Source organism: Eucalyptus grandis, chromosome 9, assembly GCF_016545825.1.
Source record: "Eucalyptus grandis isolate ANBG69807.140 chromosome 9, ASM1654582v1, whole genome shotgun sequence".
Lineage (NCBI taxonomy): Eukaryota > Viridiplantae > Streptophyta > Magnoliopsida > Myrtales > Myrtaceae > Eucalyptus > Eucalyptus grandis.
Window position 1 is genome coordinate 38,863,396 of NC_052620.1, and position 17,965 is coordinate 38,881,360.

At 39.5% G+C, this 17,965-nt stretch overlaps 2 protein-coding genes across 2 annotated transcripts; both read right to left on the reverse strand.

Annotated features, from left to right (window-relative positions):
* LOC104419770 (UDP-glycosyltransferase 72E2) lies at nt 1-1,611 on the reverse strand. The gene has a single exon (XM_010031532.3). It carries the CDS (start codon nt 1,580-1,582, stop codon nt 104-106), a length of 1,479 nt encoding a protein of 492 aa, XP_010029834.2. The 5' UTR covers nt 1,583-1,611; the 3' UTR covers nt 1-103.
* Nucleotides 1,612-6,911: 5,300 nt separating this feature from the next.
* LOC104420799 (UDP-glycosyltransferase 72E1) lies at nt 6,912-8,531 on the reverse strand. The gene has a single exon (XM_010032580.3). It carries the CDS (start codon nt 8,483-8,485, stop codon nt 7,007-7,009), a length of 1,479 nt encoding a protein of 492 aa, XP_010030882.1. The 5' UTR covers nt 8,486-8,531; the 3' UTR covers nt 6,912-7,006.
* Between the last annotated feature and the right edge of the window lie 9,434 nt (nt 8,532-17,965).

Consider the following 17,965-nt stretch of genomic DNA (forward strand, 5'->3'; position numbering starts at 1 on the left):
CAAATAGTGAGAAAAAAAAAGCGACCAGTTCCATTAGATCAAACTGGAAATCGAACACCCATAGTAATACCGACATCATACTTTACAGGCTTTTGAATGGAAGCTAAGCCCCATAGGCCCTTTCTCTTAGGCCCGTAAGGCCCATTTTGCACTCCTTAGCCACCCGCTCGAGCGAGCCGTGGGACGAGCCACCCTTGGTGAGAGCCGCTTCCGCCTGCCGCTCGAGCTCCAGCACATTCGCCCTCACCAACTTCCCGGGCTCCTCGTCCTTCTCCATCGACCTCCTTATCATCTTCTCGATCTCTTCTCTCCCGATCACCGCGCCGGGCCCCGCCTCCTTCAAACGAGTGGCTATGCCGAGGTGGCCGGAGAGCATGGCCGCGTTCATACCCTGCTCCGCGTAGAGGGGCCAGCATATCATGGGCACTCCGTTGACCACGCTCTCCAGAGTCGAGTTCCATCCGCAGTGCGAAAGGAATGCCCCAACGGACTCATGGGCCAGGACCTCGGTCTGCGGGGCCCACATCTCCACGACGAGGCCCATCTCACGGGTCCTACTCACGAAACCATCGGGGAGGTAATCTGGCGTCCCGTCCTCGGTCCTCTCCTTCTGCCGGAAGTACGACCCGAACGCGGTGCTCTCGATGGGGGGCCGCACCACCCAAACGAATCTCTGCCCGCTCAGCTCCAAGCCCCAAGCCAGCTCGGTGAGCTGATTGGCTGACAGGGTCCCGCCGCTGCCGAACGACACATAAAGCACCGACCCGGCGGGTTGCGAGTCCAGCCAATCGAGCACTTTGCTCCTGCAGACCAAATTTTCAACCGGTTGGACCGGTCGAATCAATGGGCCGACCGGGTGGACGGGGACCGAGCTGAACCGTCCCATCAAGTTCGGATCTCTCAGTGCTTTCAACGTCCTGGGCTCCAAACCCTCCCATGTGTTCACCAAGATCCCATCAACCTTTGCCATATCGAGCCCCATCTTCGCATAATCTTCGTGAAGGACCCGGTCGTCCGGTCGCGTGTCTAAGTCGAACGTGCCTTCGTACTCGAGCGGCGTGCATCCTGGGATGTTCAGCGGCTTATGGAGATAGACGTGGTCGTGTTTGTCGGTCTCGTTGTGATGTGGATAATATAGTGTTAGGGCAAGGAACCACGCATTAGTGGTATGGAACATGTACTTCAACATGCTGAAATCGTTGGCTATCTCGAAAGCCTCGGTCCCGAAGAGGTCGACAATGAGGGCCGAGGGACATGGCTTCAATTTAGCAATCTCTGCGCGGATGTGTGGCATCGCTCGGCGCATTAGGAGGACCAGTTGTGAGAGGATTGCCATTGAGCCAGTGGCTAGGTCCGAGACGTCGACCGGGGGGAGGAAGACGATGTTGAGGAGGTCTCTGTAGGAGGAGTAATGGGGGAGCTGGGACTGGGCAGCGGAGGCATCGGTGGTCACGACGAAGATGGTGACGAGGAAGTGGTGTTGGACGGCGAAGCGCCGGCCGAGTTCGAGGACCGGGATGAGGTGTCCTATGCCGGGGCTGGCTAGGAGGGCTATGTGGGTTTTGGTTGGGACGACTTCCATGGCTACACAAATGTAATTTTGGGGTTGAAGGGGGGGCGGAGGAGGAGGAAGGGGGAGTGTATTTGGCAGAGAGGAGTTTGAGATGGTATTTATAGTGAAATATGCTGTAATTAACATTGATTTATGTGGAAGCATTTAAAGTAATTTTTTGCTCACAAAGGTGTAACTCGTAGGGTTAGCCCTTGTCTTTTCTCAATTGGAGGGCTTTGCTACTATGATTAGGGATTTTTTACCTAGCATTTAGCTAGCGCTCTTATGAGGAGCTTTAAAAATAAAAAAAAGTTTCTTCTTGCTTTTTTGACAAAATTTGATAAATTGAAGAAAATATTTGAAGTTCTAAATTTTTTCGAAAAACTCTAAATGAAATTTAATGTTGATATACTTATATCTTAAAATGTTTCAGATGTTTACAGATATTAAGTAAAAGTCAAAATATTCAAATTCTATGATAAGAGATTTTTTTTTTTAAGAGAAATGAAAATCACTACAAATATTGTGTTTGGATTTCTATTGAACCTTAACGAAAAAATTGCTTTTTCCAGGTTGAGATTCTCATTCAAGCTTTGTCTATATAGTGGCATATGATGCAATCATATAAGGCTTATATTTTTACATGGATCAATGGTCGGAAGGTATCCAGTTTATAAGGTTTGGAGGGTGCTATGTAAGGCTAAATCTTTAGGTTCTAAGGCTGCGCACGACAACGCTTCTTGGCTGGGGAAGGGTTTTTTGTGCCCCTTTAATTATAAAAAAAAAAAAACACGGAGGTACAAGATGACAATTTCATTTAATTTTTTTTTAAAACTTGATCATTCATTTTTAATTTCCTTGAGATGCGTATGTTTACTACCGGTCATTTTAACGCATCCTCTTCCTGCCCCTTTAATTATAAAAGGAAAGAAATATGAGATAACAGTTTCATTAATTCTTTTTTTTTTTTTTTTAAACTTGACCAGAGTCATTTTGAATTTCCTTGAGATCTGTACCATTCATTATTAGTCAATTTTATGCATCCTCCTAGTGCCCCTTTAATTGTAAAAGAAGAAATAAGGTTCCATTAATTTTTTCTTCTAACTTACCACCAGTCATTTTTAATCTCCTTGAAATGCGTACTATTTTATGTTCGGATGTTTCTAATATTTAACTGAACGCCTTCCAAGCGTATTTTTAAAATGAGCTTTCAGTTTTGCCGGAGAGAGACAAAGCCCCAGGCTTTTATGGTCATTACAAATAAACATCCTCCGTTTAAACAAAAAAAGATATAATAATTAATAATTAAAAACAAAGTAAATAAATTACCATCCTCCGTTGTTCCCGAGTCACATGTCTCCCAAAATTTAAATAAACCTTGTGTGAGTTCTGTCTATTTTATTTTAAGTCATGACGATCTGTACTTAATTCAAGTAATGAAATAACAAGATGCTCTATGATCGTGGGCATAAATGCAATATGGATAGATTAAATGAATATGGAGATCAACAAGAGGCACATGATCAACGCCAAATCCACGGCACTCTTGTGCATATTGAAGTGAACGTAGATATGCCATGACATAGACCGGGGAAAATGATAATTTATTGTCCATTGTGGCCCGACATTCCCGCTCAATTTTAAATTGATACAAGTTCATTATTATCGGGACGCTTAGGGCTTGTTTGGTAAAAGTTGTTTCCGTTCCCCGAAATAACTATTTCTGTTCTTTTGTTCCGGGGAATGAAAGAATAATAGAAACCTGTTTGATAAAACTTTTATTCTCGATAACAAAAAATCTATATTTTTATTCTTGGGAATAGATTTAGAACATAAACAAGAAGTAGAAAAAAATAGCTTTGTATTTCCGGGAACAATTTTTAGAATCTTTTTATTTTTTCTCTCTCTTCTTCTTCTTTTTCTCTCTTCTCTCTTCTTCTTTCGGGAACAATTTCTAGAATCTATTTTTTCTCTCTTCTTTTTTCTCTCTTCTCTCTTCTTCTCTTTTCTTCTTCTTCTTCTTCTTCTTCTTCTTCTTCTTCTTCTGGCGAGATCACTGGCCCCTGGAGATGCCGAGTCACAGCAAGGCTCGGCCTCTCTAGCCAGTGTGAGGTTGGGCCTTGCTAGGCCAAGGTGAGGCCAACCTTGCGTCGCCCGGGTGAGGCCGAGACTCGCTGTGGCTAGGCTGGCCTTCGGCGAGCTTGTCGAGGCCTCGGCTAGCCAAAGAGAAAAAGGAAAAGAGAAGGAAAAAAAAAAAGAAAATATAATAAAAGAATTAAAAAATTAAAAGAAATAAAAAAATTTAACAATCCTACCAAATGTATTTCTATCCCAGGAATAGAAATTTTAGGAAGTTACCAAATGCGTCTTTTACTCAGAAATTGTTCCAAAAAAAAAAAAATCAGAAAATATCATTTCTCATAAAAAATTGTTCTCCAAGACATAATTGTCACCAAATACACCCTTAGAGTATTTGTGAGGGAATGGAGATGACAACAGATGATTGGAGAAGTGAAGAACTAACTTGGTTGGTGCCTGGAAGAAGCAAGATGCTAGGCGAGTGCCCGATCGAGGAGAAGTCCGGCAGATGACTATAACTAGTCGGCTAGCCCAAAAAATTTTCATGCCTAGCCATCGGGCCATGAGCTTCTAATTAGTGTCGTTTGGAAGACCATCATGAGTAGTGATTTGTCATGATTGATATTTTTTAAGATTAATATCATGAAAACCCTAAACTAGTACATCCGTAATGAGTTTACTCCAAATTAAACCCAAAATTAGTACACTTGTGATAAATTTACCTTATTGTTAATTTCCATTAAATTTTACCATCAAATTGTTGAGTTAAATGATACATGATAGTTTAATTGTGCACTAGTTTATGATTTTATCCTCCGTTTGTTACATGTGTATTCAGTTGTGGTTTTTAGTGATATAATTAATTGAGGCTACTTTTGTCATAAAAGCATTAGTTTAAAGTTTTTGATGGCCAAATAATTAGTTTGTTGTAAATTTTTCACAGATGTACTAGTTTTGGATTTTTCTTGATATTAACCCCTTATTTTTAAGAATAAGAACCTCAATTTGGCCGATCTTGCATGTTTTAAATCCATTGAATACTCAACAGGCTTCTTCTAAATCCACCTTGCCAAAAATAGCGCAATTACTTGACCTTACCATCCTACTGTTTTGATAAGACTATGTCATTCCTTCTCGCGATCCTTGCTGGCAACGTATTGCTTAGCTACCCTTTATAATGAAAGTATGCCGACTTTCTTAAATGAAGCCTAACTCTGTAAGTTTCAGAATCCGGTTGAGTTGGAGGAAGGCACGCAACCGAGATGAAGCAGGGATACCGCAGAATCTTCTTGCATTAGCCTTGAGAACCATCTGCCTTTTCCTTATCATGCCACTCATGGAGATCTTCCTTATTTCAACCATACCTGAAAGTTTCTCGAGCAAGTGATGTATGATCTTGTCTGTCTAATTGCTAAGATGCAAGACAAGTGAGGTGCTTCTGGTTAGAAGACTTTGGCCCAGAAAAAAAGGCGTTATAACTCCATTTCACTGGTTTGCCTGCAAATGCAGAAGCAAGGGGAAAGTAGGATTATTTTCATTCAAGAATAGACAGCGAAATGTTTTGATATTGGAGGGATAGCCAAGCGAAAACAATTGATGACTTGGGATTAGTTTCCTGCAATGACCGGAAGGAGACATCTCAGCTCAACCTACCAGGAGGAACACAGGCTTCACCTTTGCAGGAACTTCCGTCCACTTTTGATTCAGCCGTGAGGGTAGGAAGGCTTGTAGCTAATCTGCAATACCTATCTGTTGATTCTCAAATGGCAAAAGAACATGGCAGTGTTTGGTCAATTCTCTTCTAACTTCGGGCCAAGAAAGCATGTGGCTGTGTCAGATGTTGGATGAGAGAAAGATCTGCTGTTTGAATCTCCAATTGCTGCACGAGACATATTAAAGTATTCTGGAGACCTAACGAACCGATTGATAATTTAGAAATGACATTGACATGGCAAACAAATTTAGGTACTCCTTAAACGAGTTCAGAGGTAAAAGTTCGAGGGTTAGTAGTTCACTATCCCTTATTTTGCTGGGGTCATGGCTGAGTTCTCTAGTTTTTGGTCGTGTATTGCATACCATAAATCATTGGCTTCCTTTGGTTTGGGGGGAAAAGCCACAAGTCATTGGCCCCGCACCAGCTATTCCTCATTTCCCTTTATCACACAGTGTACTCATAGATAATTAGGGCTCAAAATACGCAATCCAAATGTCGACTGATTTGAGGACTGCATTAATTGTGAGCTGTACTAGTTCGAGGGAAAATTACCAAAAAACAAAAAAACATGTTCAAAACTGCACTTCCTTCTTCAAATATCCTTCTCAAAACGAGCAACATTGTTATTATTTTTCACAATATATTTTAAGTTGCATCTCTCGTCCATAAATAATATATCAAATTGTCATTTTATTTCCTAGACTTCCCCTACCCCCCCACAAAAAAAAAAAAAAAAAAAAAAAAAAAAATTTCCACACCGACCCACACTCTCTCCGCACTCGAGAGGCTTGCTTAGTCTGACATTACCCACCACCACGTCTTGCACGGTTTGCGAGCTTGTTGCTAAGCCTCGTGGCTGTCGTGAACTCGAGGCCAACCTCGCACCCTCTCAGTGATCATGAGCTGCTGGCTCGGGCCTAGCTCGTGTGGCCTTGTCGTTGCGCATCGCAAACGATCTCTCCATAGACAAAGACGTGGATGCGGGGAGAAGGGCCTTGGGCGGCAATCGGGAGCAAGGGTTGTGGCCGGCGTGGGGATCGGGCTGTGGTAGCAAGCGGCAGCTCAATGCTATGGGGGTGGCTCTCGATTATTGCTGTTTTGTGCTGCTACAGGTGAGGAGAGAGAAAGGGCATAACAAGAGAGTGGAAGAGGGTTCGAGTGAACTTGCGGGCGAATTGGTGTATTTCCGTTGGGAAGATGCACAAGGCCGGTTTAAAAGTGTTTGATCGGGGGCGAGGGTATTCGGTTGATGATGATTTCTACAACTATCCCATTGTACCATACAGGCTGAGTTTAATTATTTCTTGTTTTGGCCGCTATAGGTTAGTTTAATTAAGCGCCCATTTTATATGAATTCTTACACTCGTTTGTTCAATTGATCGACTGTTCATGAATGGAAAATTCGTCCATCAACCTACCGTTCAAAAGCAAAAGGAACATCCAATATCAACTATCTAACCTTATTTCAGTCAAACAGTGCCATATTTACCCATTTAGGGCTATATTTAGTGTTGAGACTTGTCCCACACAAAGCTCAACGATCATGCGCCAATTTCATACCCCAAATGAAAAACAAAAAAGAGAAACTCTGGAAGAACAGACCAAAATTAATACACTGGTAAATACTACTATTATATACTTTACGGACTTTTAAACAGAAGCTAAGCCCCACGGGCCCTTTCTCTCAGGTCCGTACGGCCCGTTTTGCACTCCTTAGCCACCCGCTCGAGCGAGCCGTGGGACGAGCCGCCCTTAGCCAGAGCCACTTCCGCGCTGTGCTTGAGCTCCAGCACTTTCGCCCTCGCCAACCTCCCATGCTCCTCATCCTCGTCCATCACCCTCCTTATCGCCTTCTCGATCACCTCCCTCCCGACCACCCCGCCGGGCCCCACCTCCCTCGCGCGAGTGGCCATGCCGAGGTGGTCGGTGAGCACGGCCGTGTTCATGCCCTGCTCCGCGTAGAGCGGCCAGCATATCATGGGCACCCCGTTGATGATGCTCTCCAGCGTGGAGTTCCACCCGCAGTGTGAGAGGAATCCCCCGACCGACTGATGGGCCAGGACCTCGGTCTGTGGGGCCCACATCTCCACCACGAGGCCCACCTCGCGGGTCCTACTCACGAAACCATCGGGGAGGTAATCCGGCGTTCCGTCCTCGGTCCTCTTATCCTGACGGAAGAATGACCCGAATGCGCTGCCCTCGATGGGTGGCCGCACCACCCAAACGAATCTCTGCTGGCTCAGCTCCAGGCCCCAAGCCAGCTCGGTGAGCTGATCAGCTGTTAAGGTCCCGCCACTGCCGAACGACACGTAAAGCACCGACCCGGCGGGTTGCAAGTCCAGCCAATCGAGTGCCGCGCTCCTGGAGACCGGATCTTTGACCGGTTTGGCCGGCCGAATCAATGGACCGACTGGGTGGACTGGGACCGAGCTGAGCCGGCCCAGCAAGTTCGGATCTCTCAGTGCTTTCAACGTCTTAGGCTCCAAATACTCCCAAGAGTTCACCAGTATCCCATCAGCCCTTGCCATGTCGAGCCCCATCTTTGCAAAATCGTCTTGAAGGGCCCGGTCCTCCGGTTGGAAGTACAGGTCAACCGTGTCTTCGTACTCGAGCGGCGCACATCCTGGGATGTTCAGCGGCTTATGGAGATAGACATGGCCGTGCTTGTTGGTTTCATCTTGATGGGGATAATATAATGATAGGGCAAGGAACCATGCATTACCGGTATCGAACATGTACTTTAACATACCGAACTCTTCGGCTATCTTGAAAGCCTCGGTCCCGAAGAGGTCGACCATGAGGGCCGAGGGGCATGGCTTCAATTCAGCGATCTCCGTGCGTAGGATCGGCATTGCGTGGCGCATTATGAGAACCAGTTGAGAGACGATTGCCATCGAGTCGGTGACTAGGTCCGAGACGTCAACTGGCGGAAGGAAGACAATGTTCAGGAGGTCTCGGTAGGAGGAGTAGAGGGGCAGCTGGGACTTGGCGGTGGAGGCATTGGTGGTCACAACGAAGATGGTGACGAGGAAGCGGTGGTGGACGGCGAAGCGCTGGCCAAGTTCGAGGACCGGGATGAGGTGTCCCATGCCGGGGCTGGCTAGGAGGGCTATGTGGGTTTTGGTAGGGACGACTTCCATGGCTACAGAAATGTGAAGGGCGACAGAGTGTATTCGGAAGAGAGGAGGGAAGCGACCGAGGTCTGCTCTTGCATGGGAGTCTGAACTGGTATATATAGAGAGATGCTGTAGGTAAATTTTTTTTTTGGGTAAAGTGCTGTAGGTAATTTTCGTTTATGTAGAAGCATCTAAAGTCATATTTTTGAAAACAAAGATGTAACTTAGTAAGGTTAGTCCTATTTTTCAAATAGGGCTTTACTATTATGATTAAGGGTCTTTGTTTTAGCTCTCTTGTATGAGCTTTTAAATTTTTTTTTTTTTAGCTTTTCTGACAAAATTTCCAAAATTGAAATGATATTTGGAGTTTTAAAGATTTACGAAACGCTTTAAAAGAATTTGTGTGTCAATATACGTATATTTTAAAATGCTTTAGGTGCTTACCGATATCAAATAAATGTCAAAGTAATCATAATTCAATAAAAAGAGAAAATAAACTAAAAAGGAGATAAATCGAAGCCACTCCGTATAATTTGTTTGGTTGTCTAGTTAACCTGAATGGCAATATCTTGAGCCAGCTGTTTGAAGATTGAGATTCTCATTGAAGCTTTATTACTATAGTAACATATGATGCAACTAACCCAATCTTCAGCACAATTGAGTGGAATTGGACACCAAATATTTGAATTTCATCAATTACATATAAAGAAAATGAATGAATTGGAAAACATTCTTGAAAATGATTGTTTCTATTGCTCATAAAAATGAATGAACAGAAAACATTTTTATCTTTCACGATGAAAATGTTTAGGCACGAATTATTATTGATAATGAAATTATCTTTCATTGACTATTCATTTCAAGCAATTTAAGCAATTAGAGTTATTTTGCAGAAGTTAAATGTCCGGACTTAACTAGTTCATAAGCATTGTAACGTGGGATATAGGCCCCCGAGTAGTCAACTTTCTATGATAAACATTTTTATAGTCTCCGAGTCACATGTCTACCTTCAATTATGCCAATGGCAGCCATAAATTAGGTAACCTTGTGTGCTCCCTGTCTATTTTATTTGAAGTCGTGATGATCTTGCGACATTATAGTCATAGAATAACACTTGCAAATTAAAGATAGGTCAGTTCCTCTAGAATCTAGGGCGCGGACGGCAAGACACATAGAATAAGTGAACAAAAGGCGCATAATGGGCGTGGATGGTCGGACAGATTAATTAAGTGAATGAGGAGATCAACCATAAGCACATAATTAAAACCTAGAAAAGCCATGACATGAATCGGGGCAAAACGATAATTCGGTTATGATTATGACTCGAAGTTTCCCGTTCGATTCGGAATCGGCATGGGTTTGTGACTAATGGGACACTTGGAGTGTTTGTGAGGGAACGGAGACACCGGTGGACGATCGGCTATGAGATTAGTCGTTATATATTGAGATTTCTTCCCTTTTCTAAGTCAAGTTCATTCTTTGTATTTTTCTTCTAGAAGAGTTGGGTGCAAAAAGAGTAAGTGAAATCGATAGCCTTATATTCGGTCGTTAAAGTTCCTAACTAATTGCGTTTCAATGAATTTTCTTGAATTTTAATATCAAATGCTATTTATCAATTTTTCAGATGATCTTCAAAGTGCACTTTTGCATTCATTGACTATCTCAATAGGGATGGCTAAAGAATTATAATTGAGATACTTTAGCTTTTTTTCTTTTCTGGCCTAATTCACTAAAAAATCCTAATCTTTAGGTCCAATCTCAATTCCACCACGAACTTTTTTTTATCTCGAGAAAAATTAACTTTTACTCTAATCCCAAATATGCTTGGGGTCTAAAAATGGTCATTGGTTTTTTTTTTTTTTTTTTTTGAAGTTATTAAGGTTGCTGTTGTTCCATACAAAAATGAGAGGTTGGTGAAGATGCAAGTTTTTCGATCAAAAGTACCTCTAATTAGCCCTAATGTTGATAATTTTGAAGAAATCAATGGAAATTTGTGGACAAGGGGCAGATATGAGATTAAAGTGAAAGTTGTGATTTTACTTGAGACAAAAAAAAAAAAAAAATTGTTCGGGCCAAAATTGGGATAGGATCCAAAGTTGGGGGTTCTTTTAGGGAATTAAGCATTTTTTTCCCTGCAGGAGTGGAAACTTTTTCTCATGCATAGATCAACAGTTTTTAAAGAAAATGGAATATGTGCATTTTCCTACTAATTTAAATCATCTCTACATTATTGTCAACGTATTCACTTACTCTTCTTGCACATTCGATCATTCTGGATCATATGCAGTTTTGAATTGATCAAAAGCCTCATGGATCATGTGCATTATCGAGATGAATTCTGGCAAATCTTCAGCACTATTATTTGTTGTCTATAATGATCTGGAATTTCAGCTCACACCGCTTCTGTTTCACACGAGGGCATGCCATGCATACAGCTATTGCATTGAGTCAACTCTGATTTCTGCACGATCATAGAATTATTGGTGATTAAACAAACTCCTTCGATCGCTGTGAGCAAGGAACAGTCATAGATAATAGCAGGAGGAAGTGGATTTCTGCATCTATTAACATTTCCGTGCCTTGCGTGGTTTGCTGCTTTAAGCATCACAAGCATCACGCAGCAACGAGGTCAACTCTTTCGTCCGACTTTCCAGAAAAGAGAGAAGAAAAGATCTCTTTCGTTCAGCTACCTAAATAACATGGAGAGGAAGAGTTTGGGCTAGGGCACTCGTTGAGGAATTTACACAGATAGAGAGAGTGTATTAAAATTCATCAATCTGCATCGATTCAAACGAAAAGCAAAATATGTGTTTTTCTTGTTAAACGTTCAAGAGAAGGGTCATTGATTGACGGGAAGATTTTCTTGAGCACATATTCCTCGTGATGGTCGGTATTAGATCATGATATCTTAAACCTATGACTCATTGTCTTCTTCACGATGTCTAGAGGTACGGTAAGTGAACCTGTAAAGGCATTTTTTTTTTAGTTTGTTTATTTGCTTGAGTCGACCAAGTTGTTGCTGACGTTACGACTCAGGAAGAAAAACTTGTAAATGAGAGTTGTTAACTCAATGTTAGTTCATAATTTATTCTAGTGAAATCCGTAAGTCACTCTATCTAGATTGATCTTATCATACAACAATTAGTCAATTTGAGCATTAGTAAGTTACGCAAATACAAATTGGTAGGTTCATAAAAGTGTTGAGAAGTTATTAAGAAGTTATATCAACAAAGATAAAGGCACTGAACAATTTCTTTTTTTACTATTTTTTTTTTACTTTCTTTTTTGACTAAATTTTTTTGACACTTACATACAGTTACTGAATTGAAAAAATTCAATATGTTCTTTGGCACAATTGTTCATTGGAGGCACTCCTGTCGTTCACTTGGGATGAGCAAATTTGATATAGACCCATGGTTCTTGACCTCACCCAGTTGTCTCGGTCAAATGAGCCTCGCACATGGCTTTCTACCATCTCATACGGCACATCAGTGCTAATTTAGTATTCTAATATCAATACGCGAAGCATGATGACCTACTCTCTCTTTTTGGTCTCATGCCTCTCCTCTTATTCCAAATATAAAATAGCTCGAGACCCAAATTAATTTCAAGTGTCTGCTTGATTGATCCCCGCTAAACTCTGGACTTAATCAAGTAATTAAGTAATGCTCTCTGAAAACTACATGATCCGGCTGTTCGCATCTCACCTGGATAGATGACGTGCTATTTGACAATGACATTTATGCAAGAGGGTCAGGGTTTGCAAAGTGCTGGCACAATACAATTGTCATAAATACGTATGATGTGTAATTACGTATTATATTCCTCCAACCCCAGTTAGAGGAAGAGTCGAAATGGCCGTTATGTGCAGCTCGGCATCACATACGTCCTACTCGCGGAGCATGCAAAATTAATTAATTTACGGTCGGCTATCGTTTCCTTTCGAGACTTACATCACAGGGATGACTGTTAGGGATATTATATTATAGATTCTTAAGATTTTTTTATATAATATTATCCTATGTTAAAGATAATTATGATGTTACTGTGCATTATCTATATCAATTAAGATTACATGAATATATCTTTTAATTGTGCATTTCTAGATTCATATATGTTACTTTAGAGAATTATCTTATAAAGCTTATATATAAGTTAATGTAATTTTTATTATGATATATCGAAATATACACAAATTTTGCATTCGTATTATTTGAAGATATCACCGCTTATCTCTCATGACTCTTCGTGTTTTGGTCAAAAGGCTGTTCAGTTTCTAACGGAAGCTGTTTCAGCACACATATTAAAGTGTCTTTATTACTATTTATTTAGACATGTCTTTTCATATATCTAAGGTATGTCAAGAGTCGTGTTTTAAGCCTACATATAAACGAGTCTCGTAATCATTTCAAATAATGTAGAGAGAAAAGACTTTTCTGCGAGTAAAGTAGTGTATTCATCTCATTCCTTAAAAGCTTCTCTTGTGAGAATGTTAACAGAGCTGTGCGACTATGATATTCAATATTATTATTATTCTTAACTTGATATTAGAGTCCTCATTTGTGTGGAAACCCGTTCATGTGGAGACCTAAGTGCACCAAGCGCACTTCACACCCAGTGCACATCCAAATAAATCCATCCCCATTATTGCTGCTCAATAGTGTTCACTTCGTGCACACGAGTCTTATGTGATGAAGCACTTAATTGAATTGACCACATTGTTCGATTGAGCCTTTTTCATAAAGGTGGCTTTCTTTTGATGTCAGCCACATAGATTGCATCCTAGTAACTAAATTCCAAGCCAGCCGTAGAGGTTGCGTCTAGCAATTGGGCGTATCGTATATGTCAATTGCCATTTAGCTAATAAGCTCATGGATATTGAGGTTCCACACATATTGTACGTGTCAATTGCCATTTAGTTAATAAGCTTGTGGATATTGAGGTTTCACAAGTGGTACTTCCTGATACTGTATTTGACGTAGTTGTTTGAATTCCTTATGATATGCAAGTTAAACAAGTTCTTACTAATGGTAAAAAGGGGGGTTTGAATGTGGGACGATCAATCCTGAGTCTTAGGAACCATTCCTTTTTTTGAGATAAGAAATATGGAATTTCACTAAATCAATTCTTAGGAAATGTTGAATTAGACCATTTGTACTTACTTCAACAAAGGAAGTATGAGCCTCAATCACTTATTGTTTCGAAAGCCAGTTGCATTGGTTGCTTGCTGTTTCCCCTCTAGTTCTTGACCTTTTGCCCATCATTTAAAGAAGCCGACACCACCATCGAATTCACCACCCTCAGATGAGCCAAATTTGGAAGATGCTGCCTCACACACCACCCCACCACGGATCAACAAGCCCGATACCTGGCGCTGTCATTAGAGAAACAAGTTTTCATGGCACTATTCAACATTAATTCAAACTCTAGTTGACTTCTTTGATGTGACAAGATGTTAGCGATATTATGTTATAAATTCTTAAGATTTTTAATAGGATATTATCCTATGTTAGAGACAATCATGATATTATTGGTGATTGTCTATATCAATCAAGGATTCAAGATTGCATGAATTTCTCCTTTAATTGCGCATCTCTTGATTGTTATATGTTACTTTAAATATTTTTCTCATAAAACCTATATATAGACTAATGTAATATTCATTATGATGTATTGAAAGATACTAAAATTCTTTGATTCTTTCTTCCGCATTCTTATTTACAACTATGATGATATTTTTTTTTTACGCGAATATTGTACTGAAGAGAAATAATTAATAAGTAGGAGGACATTTCCGTCATGACCATCCTTCTGTGGAGCGAGATTTTCATTCAGGGCGACGCTTAAAGAAATGAAAACGGAAAAACGTAAGCATAGCAGTTAATTTATTAGGGTTATCCTAGCTCAAGCTGAGTACAAATACGACATCATCCAATTATAATCGAATGTAAAAATGAAGTTATCATGTAACTAAACAGAGGATAGACTTCCAAGTTTTATTTATTATGATATATTTTTCGGTGGAGTTATCAAGTCCCAGGTACACTTATCAAATTTAATTAATTTGTTAATAGAATATTATACATGAACTCCTACACGAAAATGAAAAACAAAAATACATATGTCGGCTTGATACTAAACAGTAGGTTGCAACTTGCAACACGCATGTATTTCCGGCCCTTAAAAGTAACCCGAGGCGTTGACTACAGTATTATATCTCTTTAATCTCTAATGAATTCACTGATTTTGATGTTTGCCAAATATTCAATCTAAGAATATTATCGTTTTTTTTTCCTTCGTCTATACGTATTCTATAAAATGGCATGGTTTGCGAACATTATTGTACAGGATTCAGAACGCGGGACGCAATCAAACTATCAAAGGAGATAACTTACTATAAACTAATGGGAAAAAAAAATGTGATTGAAGCACACCTTTTCAAGAGCGACTTTACTTCTGATTGTTACTCCGCCCTGAGCTGGGCAAGCACGCACGAACCAGGCACCAAGTGGTACCCCCACGAGATTTTTAATTAATTGTGCTCAGGCAAGTTGACTTTCTCCCTATCATAGCCGCATTTACCGTTTCTAAACCGCTAATATAGGGTTCGGTGTCATTTTGAAATAACAAAATCGATGCGACAGATTAATGGAGCAGAGCACATGCCTATGGATGCTAAGCTGGGCATGGAGAGGTTAATGTAGAGTTGGTTGACCCCGACAATATTCGCATCTAAGATTCGGATGCATTAATAACAAATATAGCGTTGTCTTATCCTTGGAAATCGTAAACAAGGGAAGCAAATTAAACAAATTAACTGGATTTGAAGCGGTAATGCTAAGTTCAATGAGTGCCCCGTTAGCACGATTACTCTTGACTTTAAAGTTCAAAACATTCTAAAGAATCCCGTTGGGGAGTGTGCAACTCATCGCTTCGACAATTATGCAGGTGATTTTTTTTTTTTTTTAATATTCTGTATATATATTCGAGAGGAATCTTATAGTAAATACGAACTTCGTAGAAAATAGCAAGTTAAGGGCAAGAAATTGAAGAGACCGGCAAAACGTCCACTGCACAGGCTCTCAAGGTTGCATCATCGGATGAAGAGGTGAACGGTAGAGTTTTGAGTCAGCTTTTGCTCACTACACAAATTTTCATAGTCGAGCAGTGGAAGTTGGATTTGTAATGGGGATATGATGATTGTGCACTCGGCCAAAGTGAAGCCGCTTCACATTTTTTACTCTCGGCATGATCTTGAATTTTAGATCCTCATAGACAGGTTCTTCTCAGCTCGTCGTCTTGTCTACGATCCTTCGAGTAACTTTGACTGTTTGCTAAATTTCTAAGGATCGATTAAGTCTGCTAAAACTCAACATCAAACTGTATCGGGAGGAGAGATCGTTAGTTAAAGTCGCAGCCAAGGGTACTTTTCTTGAGTCAATCTGAAGGGCCTCGTACCCTGTTAGTAACCTGATAATTGTAAGATGTGATCATTGCCAGAATTGAACGGGGCTCGTACCCTGTTAATAACCTGATGACTGTGAGATGTGATTATTGCCATAATTGAACGGGGTTATGCGGATGTTTAAAGAAATCTGGGCTCTTGATGTTACTAAAACAAAAGGAAAGCAAATTGCCCAAGTGATCAACAAGAAGTCTCGAGCAAATTGTTATGGCTATAACTATCACCTAGAGGGGGGCGAATAAGTGATTTTGTGGAAATGAAAGAATTCAAACAAATATTACAGCGAGACAACTTTTGATAAATGAAGTGGTCAGATTTTACCAGCATATAGTTCTAACACAATTAAAGTAAGGGATAGAGAATTGCACACAAAAATCTATAGTGGTTTGGCTTTTGCAAGCCTATATTCACTCTCCCGCGCTATAGTCTATTAGCTGAAATTTACTTGTAAAAACTGATCAGAGGTTACGAATCCTGAGTTGTAAGTACTCAAGTTTGTGTGAACAACTCCTCACACTCTTAATCTCTAAGGTTGCGTTTGGCAGTCGGAATAAAATTCGATATAGGATATAATTTATCCTATCCTACGTTTGGTGCTCGCTCTGGATAGGATAAAGTCGGATATAAGGGGGATATAGACAGGATAAAATTATCCCATGGGAGAGGTAGGATAAAGGTGGATAGGATTTTAATCTCCATAATAGGAAAATTATTTTTCTCGAATAATAAACTTATTAAAGTAACAAAATTGAAATTACATTTAAATATAAATAATATTTAAATTCTAATTTAAGAAATTTAAAATAAATAAAAATAGAAATTTATTTTTAATTAATCTTATTTCAATTTATATATTCAAATTTAATTATATCTTATAATAAACATTCAATCTATAAATTAAAAATTTTTTAATATATATTTTAGGTATTTTTGTATTAGGTATGTTAGTACAATTTACTATTTGATAATGATATAAAGAATTTTATATGATGAAAGGGGAAAAAAGAAATAACAAATTTTTTTATATGTTAGTAAAATAAAATGAAAATAAAAATAGGAATATATATATATATTTATATATATAAACATTCATTTATAATGATATGCCGTTTATATAAAAAAAAAATGTACATGATATGATGTGAATATATTCGATTCATTTTAATATTGCGTTTATTCAAAAAAAATAGACAATATATGAAAAAATCCAAGGATTTCAAAATATCATATCCTAGGATTTCATATCATATCCTATCCAGTCCTATCCCGATTAGAAATCCGGACGACCAAACATAGCCTAAAGGATTATACAATATCGCTCAACAAAGACAAATATATGAGATCACAAACACTCTTCAAACTCTCGAAATTAAAAGCTTCAAATCTCGTGAATGCAAATTCTATTCCTTTAGTTTCGAAATCTCCTTTTATACTCCTCCTAGTCCAAGCTGACTGTTCAACATATCTCTAGGAGGACTTATCCGACCAATCTACTTATTGGCTTGTATCTAGTTGAGAAGATCTTATGGCTTCGGGATCGCCGAATTTGATGCTTTTCATAATTTATGTTGCCTATACAACAATTTGGGTTTCCAAAAAGTTGAATGTTTACGAATGGAAAGAGTGTTTCGCCTCTAGAAAGAAATTCCAAGAAAGTTGAATCTTTGGTATATATTTAGAAGACTTTCCTTTTGAAACTTCTTATAAATATAACAAGGAATCAAGCGAATTTGCCACTAGGCATCGCATGGGTGATTTACTCCTTCCTATCCGAATGGTAAAATATGTAAGGAAAATAAATCATGATTCTAATTTTGATTGACATCATTTGATTATATCCCATCAGACTTTCATCTTGAAAAATAGTTTGTATTAGAATCAAAGTCTCTAGGTTTTGTCAATTATTAAAACAACTTAGGGAATTTTTTTATTAACAATCTCTCCCTTTTTGATGATGACAAAACTTACGCAAGCAGAACTTTAAAAATATATTATGAAATTTAAATAGCTCTTGAAAAAGCTAGTTTTAAAAATGAGGC